The 13,963-nt window shown below is 41.1% G+C and overlaps 1 protein-coding gene across 3 annotated transcripts; it reads left to right on the top strand.

Annotated features, from left to right (window-relative positions):
* Window positions 1-4,882: 4,882 nt before the first annotated feature.
* On the top strand, window positions 4,883-13,206 carry LOC115566489 (heterogeneous nuclear ribonucleoprotein Q). 3 transcript variants are annotated; one of them, XM_030392404.1, is made up of 12 exons: window positions 4,883-5,044; window positions 6,854-7,013; window positions 7,971-8,089; window positions 8,370-8,477; window positions 8,675-8,788; window positions 9,014-9,190; window positions 9,282-9,417; window positions 9,817-10,022; window positions 10,157-10,306; window positions 10,691-10,812; window positions 10,934-11,259; window positions 11,648-13,206. In XM_030392404.1, the coding sequence occupies exons 2-12, from the start codon at window positions 6,866-6,868 to the stop codon at window positions 11,671-11,673; spliced, it is 1,632 nt and encodes a 543-aa protein (XP_030248264.1). In that variant the 5' UTR covers window positions 4,883-5,044; window positions 6,854-6,865; the 3' UTR covers window positions 11,674-13,206. The 3 variants fall into 3 exon arrangements, with proteins under 3 accessions (XP_030248264.1, XP_030248263.1, XP_030248265.1); XM_030392403.1 differs by having other exon boundaries at window positions 4,886-5,044; window positions 11,645-13,206; XM_030392405.1 differs by lacking the exon at window positions 6,854-7,013 and having other exon boundaries at window positions 4,886-5,044; window positions 11,645-13,206.
* Window positions 13,207-13,963: the final 757 nt, after the last annotated feature.

The following is a 13,963-nucleotide window of genomic DNA, read 5'->3' as shown; positions in this document are numbered from 1 at the left end:
CTGATAAACTCCTCTGCTGCTGTGGTCTCCCCCGGCTCGCAGTGTTGTACGATGGTCGCTGCTCCGCTGTTGCTGGCGGGGTCTTCAGGTGTTGAGCGAGGAGCTCCTGGACCTCTGCTGTCACTTCACCCCAGGCCCCAACGCTGGGACTGGATCTCTTGGTCTCCTACGTCTTTAAGACCTAATTTAACTTTAGATATTTAACACTTCTTTCACACAATAATCTGTGCCCCCTGCACAAAAGAACGAAAAAAGAAATATCTTTATTACATTTGTTGAATTTACTAGAAGACCCAAACAGTTCCGAATGTGTTGTAGACAGTGTTTCACAAAGTTTCGAAAGTTTATCTGAACTCAACAACGCACAACAATTCAGCAGTTCTTTAAGGGAGTCTGGGTATGTTTATGTTGGATACTGCTTACAGTATTTGTCAAATTTGACATGTTTGCTGTCCATAAAATGTTTTCTTTCTTTCATAAGATTAGTGTAAATGGTGAAATCAGTTGAAACGGTGTGTTCAAACAGCCGTTAATGATGGCAGGTTAGATGGACTGTAGACAGAGAGCAGACAGGATGGTGCAGTAATGCTGCAACAAACTGACACTATTTACAAGGAAATAAACAACTCAGTGTTTTGCATTCAATTCCGAATTGAAGGCATGAATGATCTAGAATATGCTGTAGCTGTTTCTCAAATATTAAATTTCACCTCATGCAACAATTCCTAATTGAGGTTACTCGTCCAACTGTTAGCTGAACCACAATCAGACACTCCTGCTTCTAAAATTGGCAGGTTCAAACATCCAAATGAAAATCAGACAGAGTGTGATCATTTCTGCCTGTTGTTGTGGCTTCTTTTTTTCAGCTGAGGATGTTATTGGTCACATGCTGCCCAGACCACCTCTGAATGTGGTCTAAGGGATCAGATCTCGAATGTGTCCTCACCTGTACTGTAGATCTGTCCACTTGTGATCAGATCACAAAGGACACATGTCGATATCGAGCGTGAACAGGGCCAGTGTGTGCTGACATGAAACCCGAAAAACCACGACATGCAGTGAGAAGCTCAAAGACTGCAGAAACAAAGCAGCGACTTGGAGAAGAGGTGGAAACATAACTTGCAAGTGTTGTTCCTGAGACCACTGTAGCCAAATACTCAACTATACCTGCTGTTCATAAGAAAATGTCTGTTGAAAGATCTCAACTTTATAAGTAAAATCTTATAAAGACCGGAGCTAAACAAAAAGCCTTGAATTTTGGGTTGGGTGTACTGTTCAGAATGACTCACCTGCATTCTCATGACCTCAACCCTCGACTTCTGGTCGATCGCTCAATTTCCTAAGACAACGCAGAGACGCCATGGTCAAGTGGATGCTGGGATGCTTGATGCATATTTTTGTAGAACCTGAATTTTGTAGTTGAATCATGACACATCCTGTTATACTCACATGGTCATATCTCACAAAAAATTAATCCGATAACATGTATCACTTGCAAAATGTCAGGGTTTCACTCACAAGCGCATCTTTGTTGTATGGAAGCCCAGAGGGGCAAGTGAGAATGTCTTTTTCTTTATTTTTCTGGTGATCCATTTTCTAAATCTGATCCTAAATATTTTCCCTCTTGTGTTAATGACTTGTGATCTGGTGGGGGCACAAAAAAAAAAAGTGTTTCCTGGATAATCTTTTTAAGTTCCTTATGTTTGTTTTTGTAGTACTCATTTTAACCACAAGAGGCTGAAGTGCACAACCACCCATGTCCTAAACAGGGTAAAATGCATGGCATGTTCCTCCAGCTGAGTATTAATTTCTCTCTGGACTCTTAACATAAGATGCATCTATTATGTGTCAGTAAGTTTTGTAACGTGACTGTCAGGTTTTTCTTTTTGTCAGGCGAGGAATGTGTCACACTTGGTCCCAATCTGCCTTTAGTGTAATGGGTGGAGTACTGTGTATTATCAGCCTTCTCATCAATGGTTCTCTGCAGTGAACAGTGAATCACGGCCACAACAGAATGGAAAACAAAGAAAATGCATAATTCTGTGACATGTATGTGTCTGAGGTGAAGGCTGGAAAACACTTGTCATCAGTTCTTCCATTCACATTGTTCTGTAGCAGTGTGAAGGCAGTAAAAGTCCACGGATCCATCAGCTTTACGCACAAGTGCCACCGCGGTATTTCTATGTTTACAGCGATCAGACTGCAGGGGCACTATGCCACACCAGTGGGGCCCGCCCCACAGTTTTAAAACCACTGGCATATACAGTAATGCGCTTACTGGATCATCCAGCCAAATTCATAAGAAATAGTATACAAGTATGCAAACCTCAGTTTTCAGGTTCAGTTATGACAAGGTCCTGTATCGTATTATAAAAGTTCACTTGCATTCTGCAGAGAAAAAATATCTGTTCTTGTCCCTCTGCTCCAAATGTTGTGGCAGATTTTGGAGTTGAACCTAGCCTATTGCAAGAACTTTTAAGAATCTTGTTCTTGATTTTTGTTATTTTTCTCAGACTGGAACTAACATTGTTGGCTGCCTGACCAGAGCAGCAGCAGAATACCCCATATGTTCTTATGCTGGGGGAGGAACGTCCTTGTTCCCGAGCATTTGTGGTAGTCAATGGGACAATCGTTAAGCAACCATCTCTTCTGGGTCCAGTTGAAGGGTGTGGTAAAGCATTTTTTCCTTAATTTCACTCACCAAAAACTATGTGCCTAGGTATGGGAGTCATTTCTGAAATCCCAGGGACTAATCAAATGTAATAAAGTTTATGCAAGCTCAGTTAGCCGTAATGTAAGGAGGACATTCTGCTAAGGCATGGTAGGAGCTAAAGCAGATCTCCAAAATTTCAAGGTGGGATACTTACTAAGCCCTCATGACACGAGCGAGGTAGGTTTTAGAGATTTGAAGGTGCTTTTCCCCAGGGCTGGACAGTCTGAAAACATCATATCGATGCTATCAAGATATGACACTATATATAATCTCAAATTTTAGACATGATTATGTGGTGATATGTCTTAAGCGTTGTCTATTCTCGGTTTTAAAGGCTTGTGACTGTACAGTGATGGGCTTTCTGGACTTAGACTGTTCTTCTTGTTCTAATACTTGTCTTCACACACATGATTGATGATTATGTGTAGACCTTGTACACGTCTCATACTCAATCAAATTCCTACAAGATCATGGAGCCCTCTGTACATGTGAAGCTCTTCAAATACCATGACCAGAGAAGTTGTCAGCCCAGTAATGTTTGCTACTTTCATTTTCAATTTAGAATCTAACCCAACTGTACTGAAAATTAAACTTCTTTTTTTTTTATCTAAGGACCAAATTATATATGAAACGGACAGCAGACAATGGATCTTTGATTGATACTTTAGATATTCGGGTTAAATAAGGTTTCTTTAACGATTCTGCCGACAGAGTTTCGGCTAATTTACCTGAAAACTTACAGAAAGCCACTTCTACTGTCTTTGGCACCTGCTGCCTATTAGTTTTACGACTGAATCCAAGACATTCTGACCCAGCTGTTTTGTACCAGAATCTGTCCAAGCTATGTTAAAGGTCTGTTCTCCGAGGCACGACAAACAAACGTATTGTGGTCCCATAAATTCAAAACAAACACTACGAATGCTTTTACATCTTTTTTGTCATTTATCATGTCTCAAACAACGACTTGCAACACGCTATGGACTCTGTCTATGAACCCTGTGTCACTGACATAGCCAGGAAGTTGTTCTCCAGCTCGATTCCTGAGCAGCTGCGTAAGTTATTTGTCCATATCTTCCAGCCATCTTCATCCAGCTGTTAACACTCTTTACCTGTGGGGGTTGTTGGAGTCGGTTACCTGCTGAAGTTTTATTATTTCAGACATGAGCCAAACATTAAGCCCGTGATTCACTCAAGTTTTGATGAAGATAGCAGATAAACCAATCCCACATTTGCGCCCTTGTCAGTGCAAGGTATTTGTAGCGTAGTTGAAATGATAATCACAATAATAGTCAGGCATAAATCTTGGGCGGTCCAAATGTGAGCACAGGAAATGTGAAAAGTGAAATTTAGCCACTTTCTATTGACTTACAGTTTTGCTTCAACCCAAAGTAAAGAGAAAAAATGATATTGTTCATACTACATGTAATACATTTGTGATGTCAAACAGCATCAGCTTTTCCTTATATCCAACTGCAGAAAATCTTTGGCAAAAATCAGTGAAAATCATGTAATTTTGCATTACATAACAAACCACTGGCCCTCGTCTCATATCGAACAAATGCTGTTTTCTATACGCGTACATGCACTGCATATGCCATAATTCTTTTGTTCATGTTGGTGGTGAGCGTTGAATCTGTGAGAAGGGTGACACGGTGTGGTGGAAAGTGGGACCTGCCTGCACTTCCAGTCAAGCACTCAGTGCTCAACACTGTAGGGCTGGTAGGGTGTTAACTGTAAGGATTGGTCTGTGAAGGTCCCATGTAGAGTCAGTAGGCTATGTGGTTTTACATTTACATAAGGTATGTGGACTGGCATTTGATAATGGTCTGAGAATTTTTGCAATTGTATGTATGTATGTATGTATGTATGTATGTATAACAATGAACATCTAATTATTAAAGGTAGTATATTATTCTTAAATTATGAATAATCTGCAATGCATTTTCATTGCAACAATTGCTCATTTTTTTTCTTTTCTTTTCTTTCTTTCTTTTTTTTTAATTAAAGATTTACTTTTCTATTTAAGTTCATTTCTGCATTTGCATCCGTCAAATAAGCGCTGCTCTTATCGTTCGCACTGCCGCTGGATGCTGTGGCTGACCTGCTGCTCCGCTCTGAAATGCATACAAGGCAAGCCCGTGCTGGGCTGTCCAAGAAACCCCATCGACGAGACAAAACTCGAGGCGTGAACGTGGCAGCCATTTTACATCATCAAGAGTGAATGACTGAAGCCGGATCAGTGCCGGGAGTTTTACACTTTTTCTGTCTTTTAAATATCACATTTATCTTCCTAAATAATCAACACCATACACGTTGGTGGTCCAGCGGCAGGTAGGGCGAATGCTACTAATTGGTCACGTGATTGTTGCTTAATTGATGGCTAAAAAGTCTGAATCGTGTGGTGCTGTTTCAAACAATGTGGAAACTGGTGGTGGTGGTGGTTGGGAACGAGTTCTCCAGACCGGCTTTTTGAAAATGGACTCTTCCTATATGGCGGCACGTTGACAAACCACGCATCCAGCGGGCTAAACCTTTAGCTTCCAGGGCCTTGTTTAATCGAAAGCATTTTTAAAGCTGTACTCGGGCATTTGGCGAAGTCCCTGCCGACAAATGACGTTCTAACAATGGCCTCACTCAAATTCCGTCCGAATTAGCATGCTAGCTTTTGCTAGCCTATTTTGACAGATCATGGAATTGGCATGCTCATTGTCATCGTATGCTAACAGCAGCTAGTTGTCAAAAGCCTGTAATCTTGGAAATAATGTTCGATCCCGCGCCACTGTTGTACTAAGTGACACGCTCCCTCTCCACTAAAACGGCGAATGCAGATGCACTCATAGAAATGCATACTGGCGCCTCATGTTATTGTCCCGATGAAGGTCCCTGTTAGCCCGATTGCTGTAACATTAGCTGTGCACGCTAGCCCGCTAGCTAGCTAGCCAGCCTCAACGTGTGCGAGCCAGTCCCTCCCCGCTAAATCTATCGATATCATTTACATCGGATTAAAATAATGTATTCGCCAGGATCTGTTGGTGTTACAGAATCTAAATTCAATATAGATTTTGCACCAAGGGATTACAGCTACTTTTAAGGTTGCAGAAATGTTTTTAACTACAGAGAAAGCACGTGCTTACGATGTGAGACACTACAAGATAAAGGTTGTGTGGTCTGTTTAGGGTAACAATAGCGAAGTTAATGTAAGGCCAAAACAGAAGAGTGCCGTCCACGTTTTGCTGAGCCTAGCTTTGCTGAAGTCAGTGATGTGAACATACAGCAGTTATACGTTAGATTGCTGCTTTAAACAAGTTCATGCCTCAATTTCAGTCGATACAAACACATGGGAAGTAATGGCTGGGCTGGGCATTAACCAGATAATTGGGAGTATTTACTTTAGTGTCACAATATGTGCTGTCAAAGTGTCAAGAAACTAAATGCTAAAGGGTGCATACTTGGTCAGCCACCGGAAACCGGGGCTCACTCTCTGATGGAACACGTGTATCAGCTATCTAGCCTGTGCTGAAGTCAGCAGTGAGAAGGTAAGCTAACATGTAATTTAGAGACCAAAGCAGACCAGGCTTCTGCACCAGCAGCGACCAACAGGGCTGTGATACAGGCGTTAGCAAGTGGACTCGGCTCCATTTGCACAAACTTCTCAGCCCACATCAAACCAGAATGGAAAATACTACTGTATGGACGGACACACACACACAAAAAATAGTTTTCGTTATTTTTAGGAGATGTCATTAAATTGATTTCTGGGGGGAATTTGGTATGTGTATTGTCAGTCTTGCGTCCAATGTTGAAACATCTGTCAACTGCCTTTATGCAGGTTTCTGGGCTTCTGCCTTATGCGAGCTGAGAGCTGCAAGTGTTAACTCAGGATTGTGAAAAGTCTCTAGACTGTGAGGGACCACATAATCATGATGACTTGTTTTGATAATGGTGACATCCCATATTTATTGATAATGCCCTTGATAATATAAAACTCACCTGTATCAAAGATAATAAATGTTCATACCATTTTTTTGTATGTTTTTGCCAAATGATTTTGTTGAATAGTCTGAGACTTTGCACACTCATGAACACATCCCAAGTCTTGCCCTTGACCCAGGATTAATTTGGCTCATTGCATTTACACAGATTTCTGGAGACATGGCCACAGAACATATTAATGGAAATGGTCCAGAAGAACCAATGGACACCTCTGCTGCAGTTACCCATTCTGAGCACTTCCAGACTTTATTAGAAGCTGGTTTACCACAGAAAGTTGCTGAAAAACTAGATGAAATTTACATAGCAGGTAAGGCACAACCAATATACTTGCATATTCAAATATGCAATTTTCCATGTTTATCAATTTCTTGCATGTATTGTCATTTTATCACCTTTTTGAATGGGGGAATTGGGAATCTGAAGCAACTTTTTGTGGTTTTCTACCAAAATGGGTACTGCAGTGCTACAAAATAGTGAATTACACATTACAAGTGTGAAAATGTGTAAATGATTGCAGCATTTGCATTCCCAACATGGTTGCATGATCACTGGTGTCAGGGCGAATGAATTGTCCTCTCCCTAGGAGGGTCTGGTGAGCCTGTCCAGTCTCTCCCTTCATTCATTTCTGTAAAGTTTTTTTGCATCCCATAAAATTTAAGATTAGGTGCAAGTATGATGTCAGCTACAACTTAAGTATCTGTTGCATTGGTCAGATCTTTTATAAGTTTATGTGGGGTGGCCTGTAGTAAGAAGTGTGGGGGTCATTTTAGGACTTTTTTGGTCGGTCAGATCCAGAAAAGTACTGGTCTGGCCTTTTCAGCCAGATGGAACCGCAGCAGAAACAATGGCAGCAGCTGTCTGGTGTGTGGCTGCCTGGGACAGGTGATGGCCCCTCCATAGAGGAGAATGCAGACCGGCTCATTAGAAACTCCCAGCCACTGTATAGCGAGGCACTGGCATATCGAGTTGCACTGTCACATCTGTTGTGATTAGTTCTGCAAAATGTGCTGGTTGGAGAGTAAAGTGCATCCTGACTCCCGAATACAGCTCCATTAGATTAGGCTGCGCCCACCCTTCACTGTAATAGCCATTATTTATCCATTTCATAATTTGAAAGATTTTTCTAAGGCAAAATGTCTTATCTTAATTACTCTTTGGTCTTTGTACTTACATTTTTGTGTTTTTTAAATAGGAAGGTAGTATTAAAAACTTTTGGTCCTTGTTATTAGCTCAACATTTCTCTCTGTTGTCCTCCCTCCTCCAGGTTTGGTGTCACACAGTGACTTAGATGATCGAGCGATTGAGGCTCTAAAAGAATTCAACGAGGAAGGTGCTCTGCAAGTCCTTTTGCAATTTAAGGACAGTGACCTCTCACATGTTCAGGTAGGTGTGCAGCACTGTTGTATTGTTTAGATAGCTTCGACCTTGGCTTTATGATACTTTGGTAAGTGGAAGACTGTCCTCTGTGTAGTATAATGTATAATGGTATGATGTACTTGTGGTTGCACAATAGCTTTTAGCTATCATTGATCTCATCTACAAGATGGACACTTACTGACTTGTGTAACAGCTAATTCTTGTTGCACCAGGAAGTAGAGGTCTTCTTAACGTTGTTAAGATGTTTTTAATTATTGTTCATAGTTTTTAATTTTCTTTATTTTAGAACAAAAGTGCCTTTCTTTGTGGCGTGATGAAGACGTACAGACAGAGAGAGAAACAAGGGACCAAAGTGTCAGACACCAATAAAGGACCAGATGAAGCCAAAATCAAAGTGAGAACTAATCCTGTGTTCTAATGTGGATTTATATCTGATTTATTGCTGAGGACAACCTGCTTTAACATTGATGCTGCACCTTTAAATGCAAAAATATAGTTCATTTGTATATCAGGATGCTACAGTTTGCTTTGAAACATATCTAGATGACTTGATATGACTGATTTATGTTCTGTCAATTTTCTGATAACCAGGCTTTGCTGGAGAGGACTGGCTACACACTTGATGTGACAACAGGCCAGAGGAAGTATGGAGGTCCCCCACCAGAGTCTGCCCACTCAGGGGCCCAGCCAACCATCGGTACAGAGGTACAAAACTTGTCACCTCTTTGAGTTGTACTAATGCATTCTGGTTTCATACTGTGTCCAAATGATGACAACTTAATGATTCTCTGTAGTAACCTCGGTTACACTGACAGTTTACCGCTAAGACCTGACTGGATACAATTATACCTTAATTATTATCTATCCTTATACGCCAAATGAATGAGTTGCTCTCATGAACCATATTTCCCTTTCCTCTCAACCTTGCAGATATTTGTAGGTAAAATCCCTAGAGATCTTTTTGAGGATGAGCTGGTTCCACTGTTTGAGAAAGCTGGCCCCATCTGGGACTTGCGTCTGATGATGGATCCTCTCAGTGGCCTGAACAGAGGCTACGCCTTTGTCACTTTCTGCACTAAAGAAGCTGCACAACAGGCTGTCAAATTGGTACACATACCGTTCTGGCAATAATCATTAAAAGTTGCTATAGACATTTTTTTGCCCCTCTTATTTAAACAATGCTTTGATGTTTTTGCAGTGCAACAACAATGAAATTCGACCGGGGAAACACATCGGCGTTTGCATCTCTGTGGCCAATAATAGACTTTTTGTTGGCTCCATCCCCAAGAGTAAAACAAAAGAGCAGATTGTTGAGGAATTCGCAAAAGTCACAGGTGAGTCAGCGCCTTCCTTTGGCCCCTCATTCTGTATAATATCCTGTGTAAAATGTATTCATAACATTCATCCCAACATTTTAACACTTCTTATGAAAGAATCGGTGGATGAAGCTTTTTCTGTTTGTGTCCAAATGATGACCTTTTTATATATAACGCCACAAGTGACCTAGGTTACTAATGATGGCTTACCGCTAAGATCTGACTGGACATTGGATATAATGAAACCAATTTTTAGCACTCAAATTTAGGTTTTTCATATGAGTGACAGAAAAAAAACAGCAATATGAGGTCTTTAATTTCTGTTTTCTGATCATTCGTCTTTTTGAATCAAGCTTTCAAATTGCACTCCAGTTAACCACCTGCTGCGTTTTCTCCACCTCTCTCCCATCTCTACAGAGGGTCTAAATGATGTCATATTGTACCACCAGCCAGACGACAAGAAGAAGAATCGAGGCTTTTGCTTCCTGGAGTATGAAGACCACAAGACGGCAGCTCAGGCACGCCGCCGGCTGATGAGCGGCAAGGTGAAGGTGTGGGGCAATGTGGTCACCGTGGAGTGGGCTGATCCCATCGAGGACCCAGATCCCGAGGTCATGGCCAAGGTAAAGCACTAGGCCACTGGTAACGAGTGGCCTGAGAAGTGTCCATTTGACCAAAGTCTTTGTGACTGACTCGTGCATTTGTATTTGTTCCCCTTTCTGCAAAAAAATACTGAACCTTGTGTTTTCATTACCAGGTCAAGGTGCTGTTTGTGAGGAACCTAGCCAGCACTGTCACGGAGGAGATACTTGAAAAGGCCTTCAGTCAGTTTGGCAAGCTGGAGCGGGTGAAGAAATTGAAAGACTATGCCTTCATCCACTTTGAGGAAAGAGATGGTGCTGTGAAGGTACGGCCTAAAAAAACTCTCTACGAAGACATACCACATGTTTATCACAGGGCTGGGTGCTATGGCCTTCTTTAGGCTATGTCACAAGAGATGATATATATCTTCACCAACAGTATACCTGACAAAAAACCTCTGTTGTGCCAAAATAGGACGGATACTTTCACAAAATATAAAAAACAATGACATATTTGATAGAAAAGAAAATGTTGATATAATGTGTAAAGGCAAGAATTAGAATAAGTCATTCTGGCAAGCTCAGAAATGATGGCATGTAACTCTGCAAGAGCCTTTAAAAACAGAAAAAGACAGCACTTAATGCCATTTCATGAAATAAGTTTGTAATGTAACTAAAACTATGATTTCATTGTCTTGATCAATTTGTAGGCGTTGGCTGATCTCAATGGCAAAGACCTTGAGGGAGAGCACATTGAAATCGTCTTCGCCAAGCCCCCGGACCAGAAGAGGAAGGAGCGCAAAGCCCAGAGACAAGCTGCTAAAACACAAATGTAAGCAAGAACAGTGCAACTCAGACTATTTGCCTTGTACTATCGAATTGTTATCAAATTTGGGATGGTGATTATAAAGCAGGACGCCATGTTTACGTTGAGTCTGCATTGCCTCTTTCAGGTATGATGAATACTATTATTACGGGCCTCCCCACATGCCACCACCCACGAGAGGCAGGGGCCGAGGCGGGCGGGGAGGTTACTCCTACCCCCCTGACTATTATGGCTATGAAGACTATTATGATTACTACGGATACGACTACCACAACTACCGGGGCGGCTATGATGACCCGTACTACGGCTATGATGACTTCCAGGGGTCTGGGAGAGGACGAGGAGGCAGGGGAGGAGTCCGTGGTGGTGCTAGTCAGACCAGGGGCCGTGGTTCTGTCACACCAAGGGGCCGATTGGGCTTCTCCCAGCGAGGAGGCCCTGGAACGAGCAGAGGTAAATTATTTTTTTTTAAATTACAAGGTTAAAAGGTTAGGTTAGAAGAAGTTTTAAAAGTTTATCATTTTATATCATAAGGCTGCACTTATGCAAAGTTACACCTGCTTACTGGTCTCACAACCAACCCTTGACTGGTGTCAACTTTCAGAGTAGTCAGCTTGTTTGCCAGCAGACAAAGGTCATTAACGACATACTATATTTTTAAGAAGGCCAGCTGAGTCCCACTCTAATGGCAAAACGGTCTCCAGCCTAAACTTTGTGAAATGTCATTAATCTGTCAATTTGCTCACTAAAAGGGAATATGTAAAGCATGGGTGTCTGGATTTTTTTTTCTTCCCGTTTTTAAATTCTATACTAATTTTGGCTTTCCTCATTGGTCCAGCAGGGAAACGGGGCCGAGGGCGGTCCTGACCTGTCACAGTGGATACTGACTTGATGTGTGGGGTTACACCGTAAGCTGCAATGGATGTTAAGAAAAAAGAAAAGAGCACGACAAAAAGGTCCAATGATATTCCAGCCTTACAGAAGAAGCATCTCCCCTGCCCCTATGTTTTTTTATTTTCATTTGTTTCTGAAACTGCCACCTTTTTAAAAGATGATCGGAGGATTCTGAATACTCGCCACAGCCTCTTTGCCCCCAGGCCCTTGTACCTAGCCCTGATAAACAGGGCTCTATGTATTGCCCATACAATCTCCCCCTTCCCTGTCCCTGAACATGCCATTTTTTTAAATAATTATTGAAGAATTTGCACTTTTTAAGTTCTTAGGTTTGAAGTGGCTCAAATGAGCTTGATGCTATTGTATATTTTTGTGCTAATCGCAATTTTTATCGTCGGAATATCCATGTTAATCTTAATCGTTTGATCTGGATGTTTGACAGAGAACATTTGCAGGTTTTTAGGGTGTACCCACCTGGCATGGATAAGTCAGGCATTCCAGGAAAGTGGTTCTTTTCAGAACTTGTCTTTAAAGGGTTGGTTGACTACCTCAGTACAGAGGACTAAACTACCCGGCCTGTACTGTAAATAGGGAAACTATATTGATGAAAGCAGGGCTTGTTTTCATACAAAATATGCACAAGAGCTGCAGCGCAAAAACGATGTACTTAATGTAATATAGTCATTTCAGCTGCAGCTCTGACACTGCAAACAGTCAAACTGGGCATGCAAAACAATCTCATATGATGAGTCTGAACAAGCCCTGCTTTTATCCTATTTTGAACTGAATTAGCCGCCTTGCTTCTTCAGAGTATGTAGTTACTGGTTGTATAGTTTTTCGGATAAAATGTTACTTTTGTAAAGGCTTCAACATCACAGGCATCCAACTGCCTTTGATTTAAAAAAAATAAAGAAAAACAAATAATGCCCTGCAGTGTCCCTTTTGTGCCACTGTATTATTCCAGTGGGTTTGTTTTTATAACAATACAGTACATTTTCAACACCAGAATAAAACAACCTAATCAAATTCTTCATCATATAAAATAATGTTAATCTCAAATGATCCCTTCCCAGCTCCCAAAGACAGCAACTATGTAGAGGATCTTTCAAGTTTAATCTTGATGGATGACTGAATTGCCATATTGCCCTGCCAGCGAGCATGTGTGCCTAATGTTAGCTGCCATGATTTGGTGAGGGATCATAGTCATAGTGGTAGAAGGGATACTGCAGTGAATGATTTCTATTTCCGGGTATAGCAAAAGGAAACTGCTCTTCAATCCCAGTTTTCTATACAGTTAACTCCCTCAATAAAATCATAACAACCACCTTTTGAAAAAAAGATGTTAGCAGTTTTAAACTATTGTTGGTGGCCAACAACGTTTTTTGCATTCCTGCAAATAAATTGTTTTATACTGTAAAATGGAGGTGAGTGTAACTTATTTTTGTAATAAAGTTTTTGATTTCTATCTGTGTCTTACTCTTTGGATAAAATCTTCATGAGATTCAACTTGGCTGGTGTTTGATTCAGTTTGGCAGCGGGGTATATCACTGAAATGACTGTGTGTGTGTGTGAGATTGTGAAAGACGTCTGCGTAGTGTGTAGAAAGTTGTCCGTTATGTCATTGGTTAAATATAATTCATTTAGTGGATCAAGCTGCAAAGAAGAAGACTTAATGACAGGTGAAGGAATACTAGGTCTATATAAAGTATAGTTACCCTTTTCAACATATGAACAATTTGCATTTCACTATGAAATGAAGAAAAACTAAGATTAAGGCTGATATTTAAAGATGAAAGATGTGAAAGTAGTAAAAAAAAATCTCGCAAATGAGCCATCATGCACAGGACTATAACTATTACTACTGCTTTTCCTTGTCAAAATGGTTTATTTCAAGGAACCAACAAGACGGGCGAATTTAGGTCAAGTACGGGGATGGTGGCCCAAAATAATACAGCTTCAAATGCATTAATCCACATCCACGGAGTAGACGCACTGGTGCCTTCAAGGACCGTGGTTAATTTCACCTTACTATTAACGGGTTCGATTGTTTTACGTAAAAGGAAAAAAAAAAGGTTCTCAGTTTACCTTTTTCATTTTCTTGCTCAAACTGTGAGCTATTTTCCACAATGCACCTAGAGCCCTTTCTTCTGAGACAATTAATAAATGGCGGAGGAGCGGCACTCCCACCTCGGCGTCGCCTCTTAAAAACCTCGTGCGGTTCATTATTTATTTGAGGAAGCGTGTGGCTAATATGAAGTAGCTC

Source organism: Sparus aurata, chromosome 16 (assembly GCF_900880675.1).
Source record: "Sparus aurata chromosome 16, fSpaAur1.1, whole genome shotgun sequence".
Classification (NCBI taxonomy): Eukaryota; Metazoa; Chordata; class Actinopteri; order Spariformes; family Sparidae; genus Sparus; species Sparus aurata.
Note: the sequence above shows the minus strand (reverse complement) of the source record. Positions and strands in the feature narration are given on the sequence as shown.

Bases quoted from the DNA above. Each gene is read 5' to 3' on its own strand.
- LOC115566489 (XM_030392403.1), top strand. From the start codon at position 6,866: ATGGCCACAGAACATATTAATGGAAATGGTCCAGAAGAACCAATGGAC. The intron at 7,014-7,970 runs GTAAGGCACAAC...TCCCTCCTCCAG, and splicing joins AGATGAAATTTACATAGCAG to GTTTGGTGTCACACAGTGAC. The intron at 10,307-10,690 runs GTACGGCCTAAA...ATCAATTTGTAG, and splicing joins AAAGAGATGGTGCTGTGAAG to GCGTTGGCTGATCTCAATGG.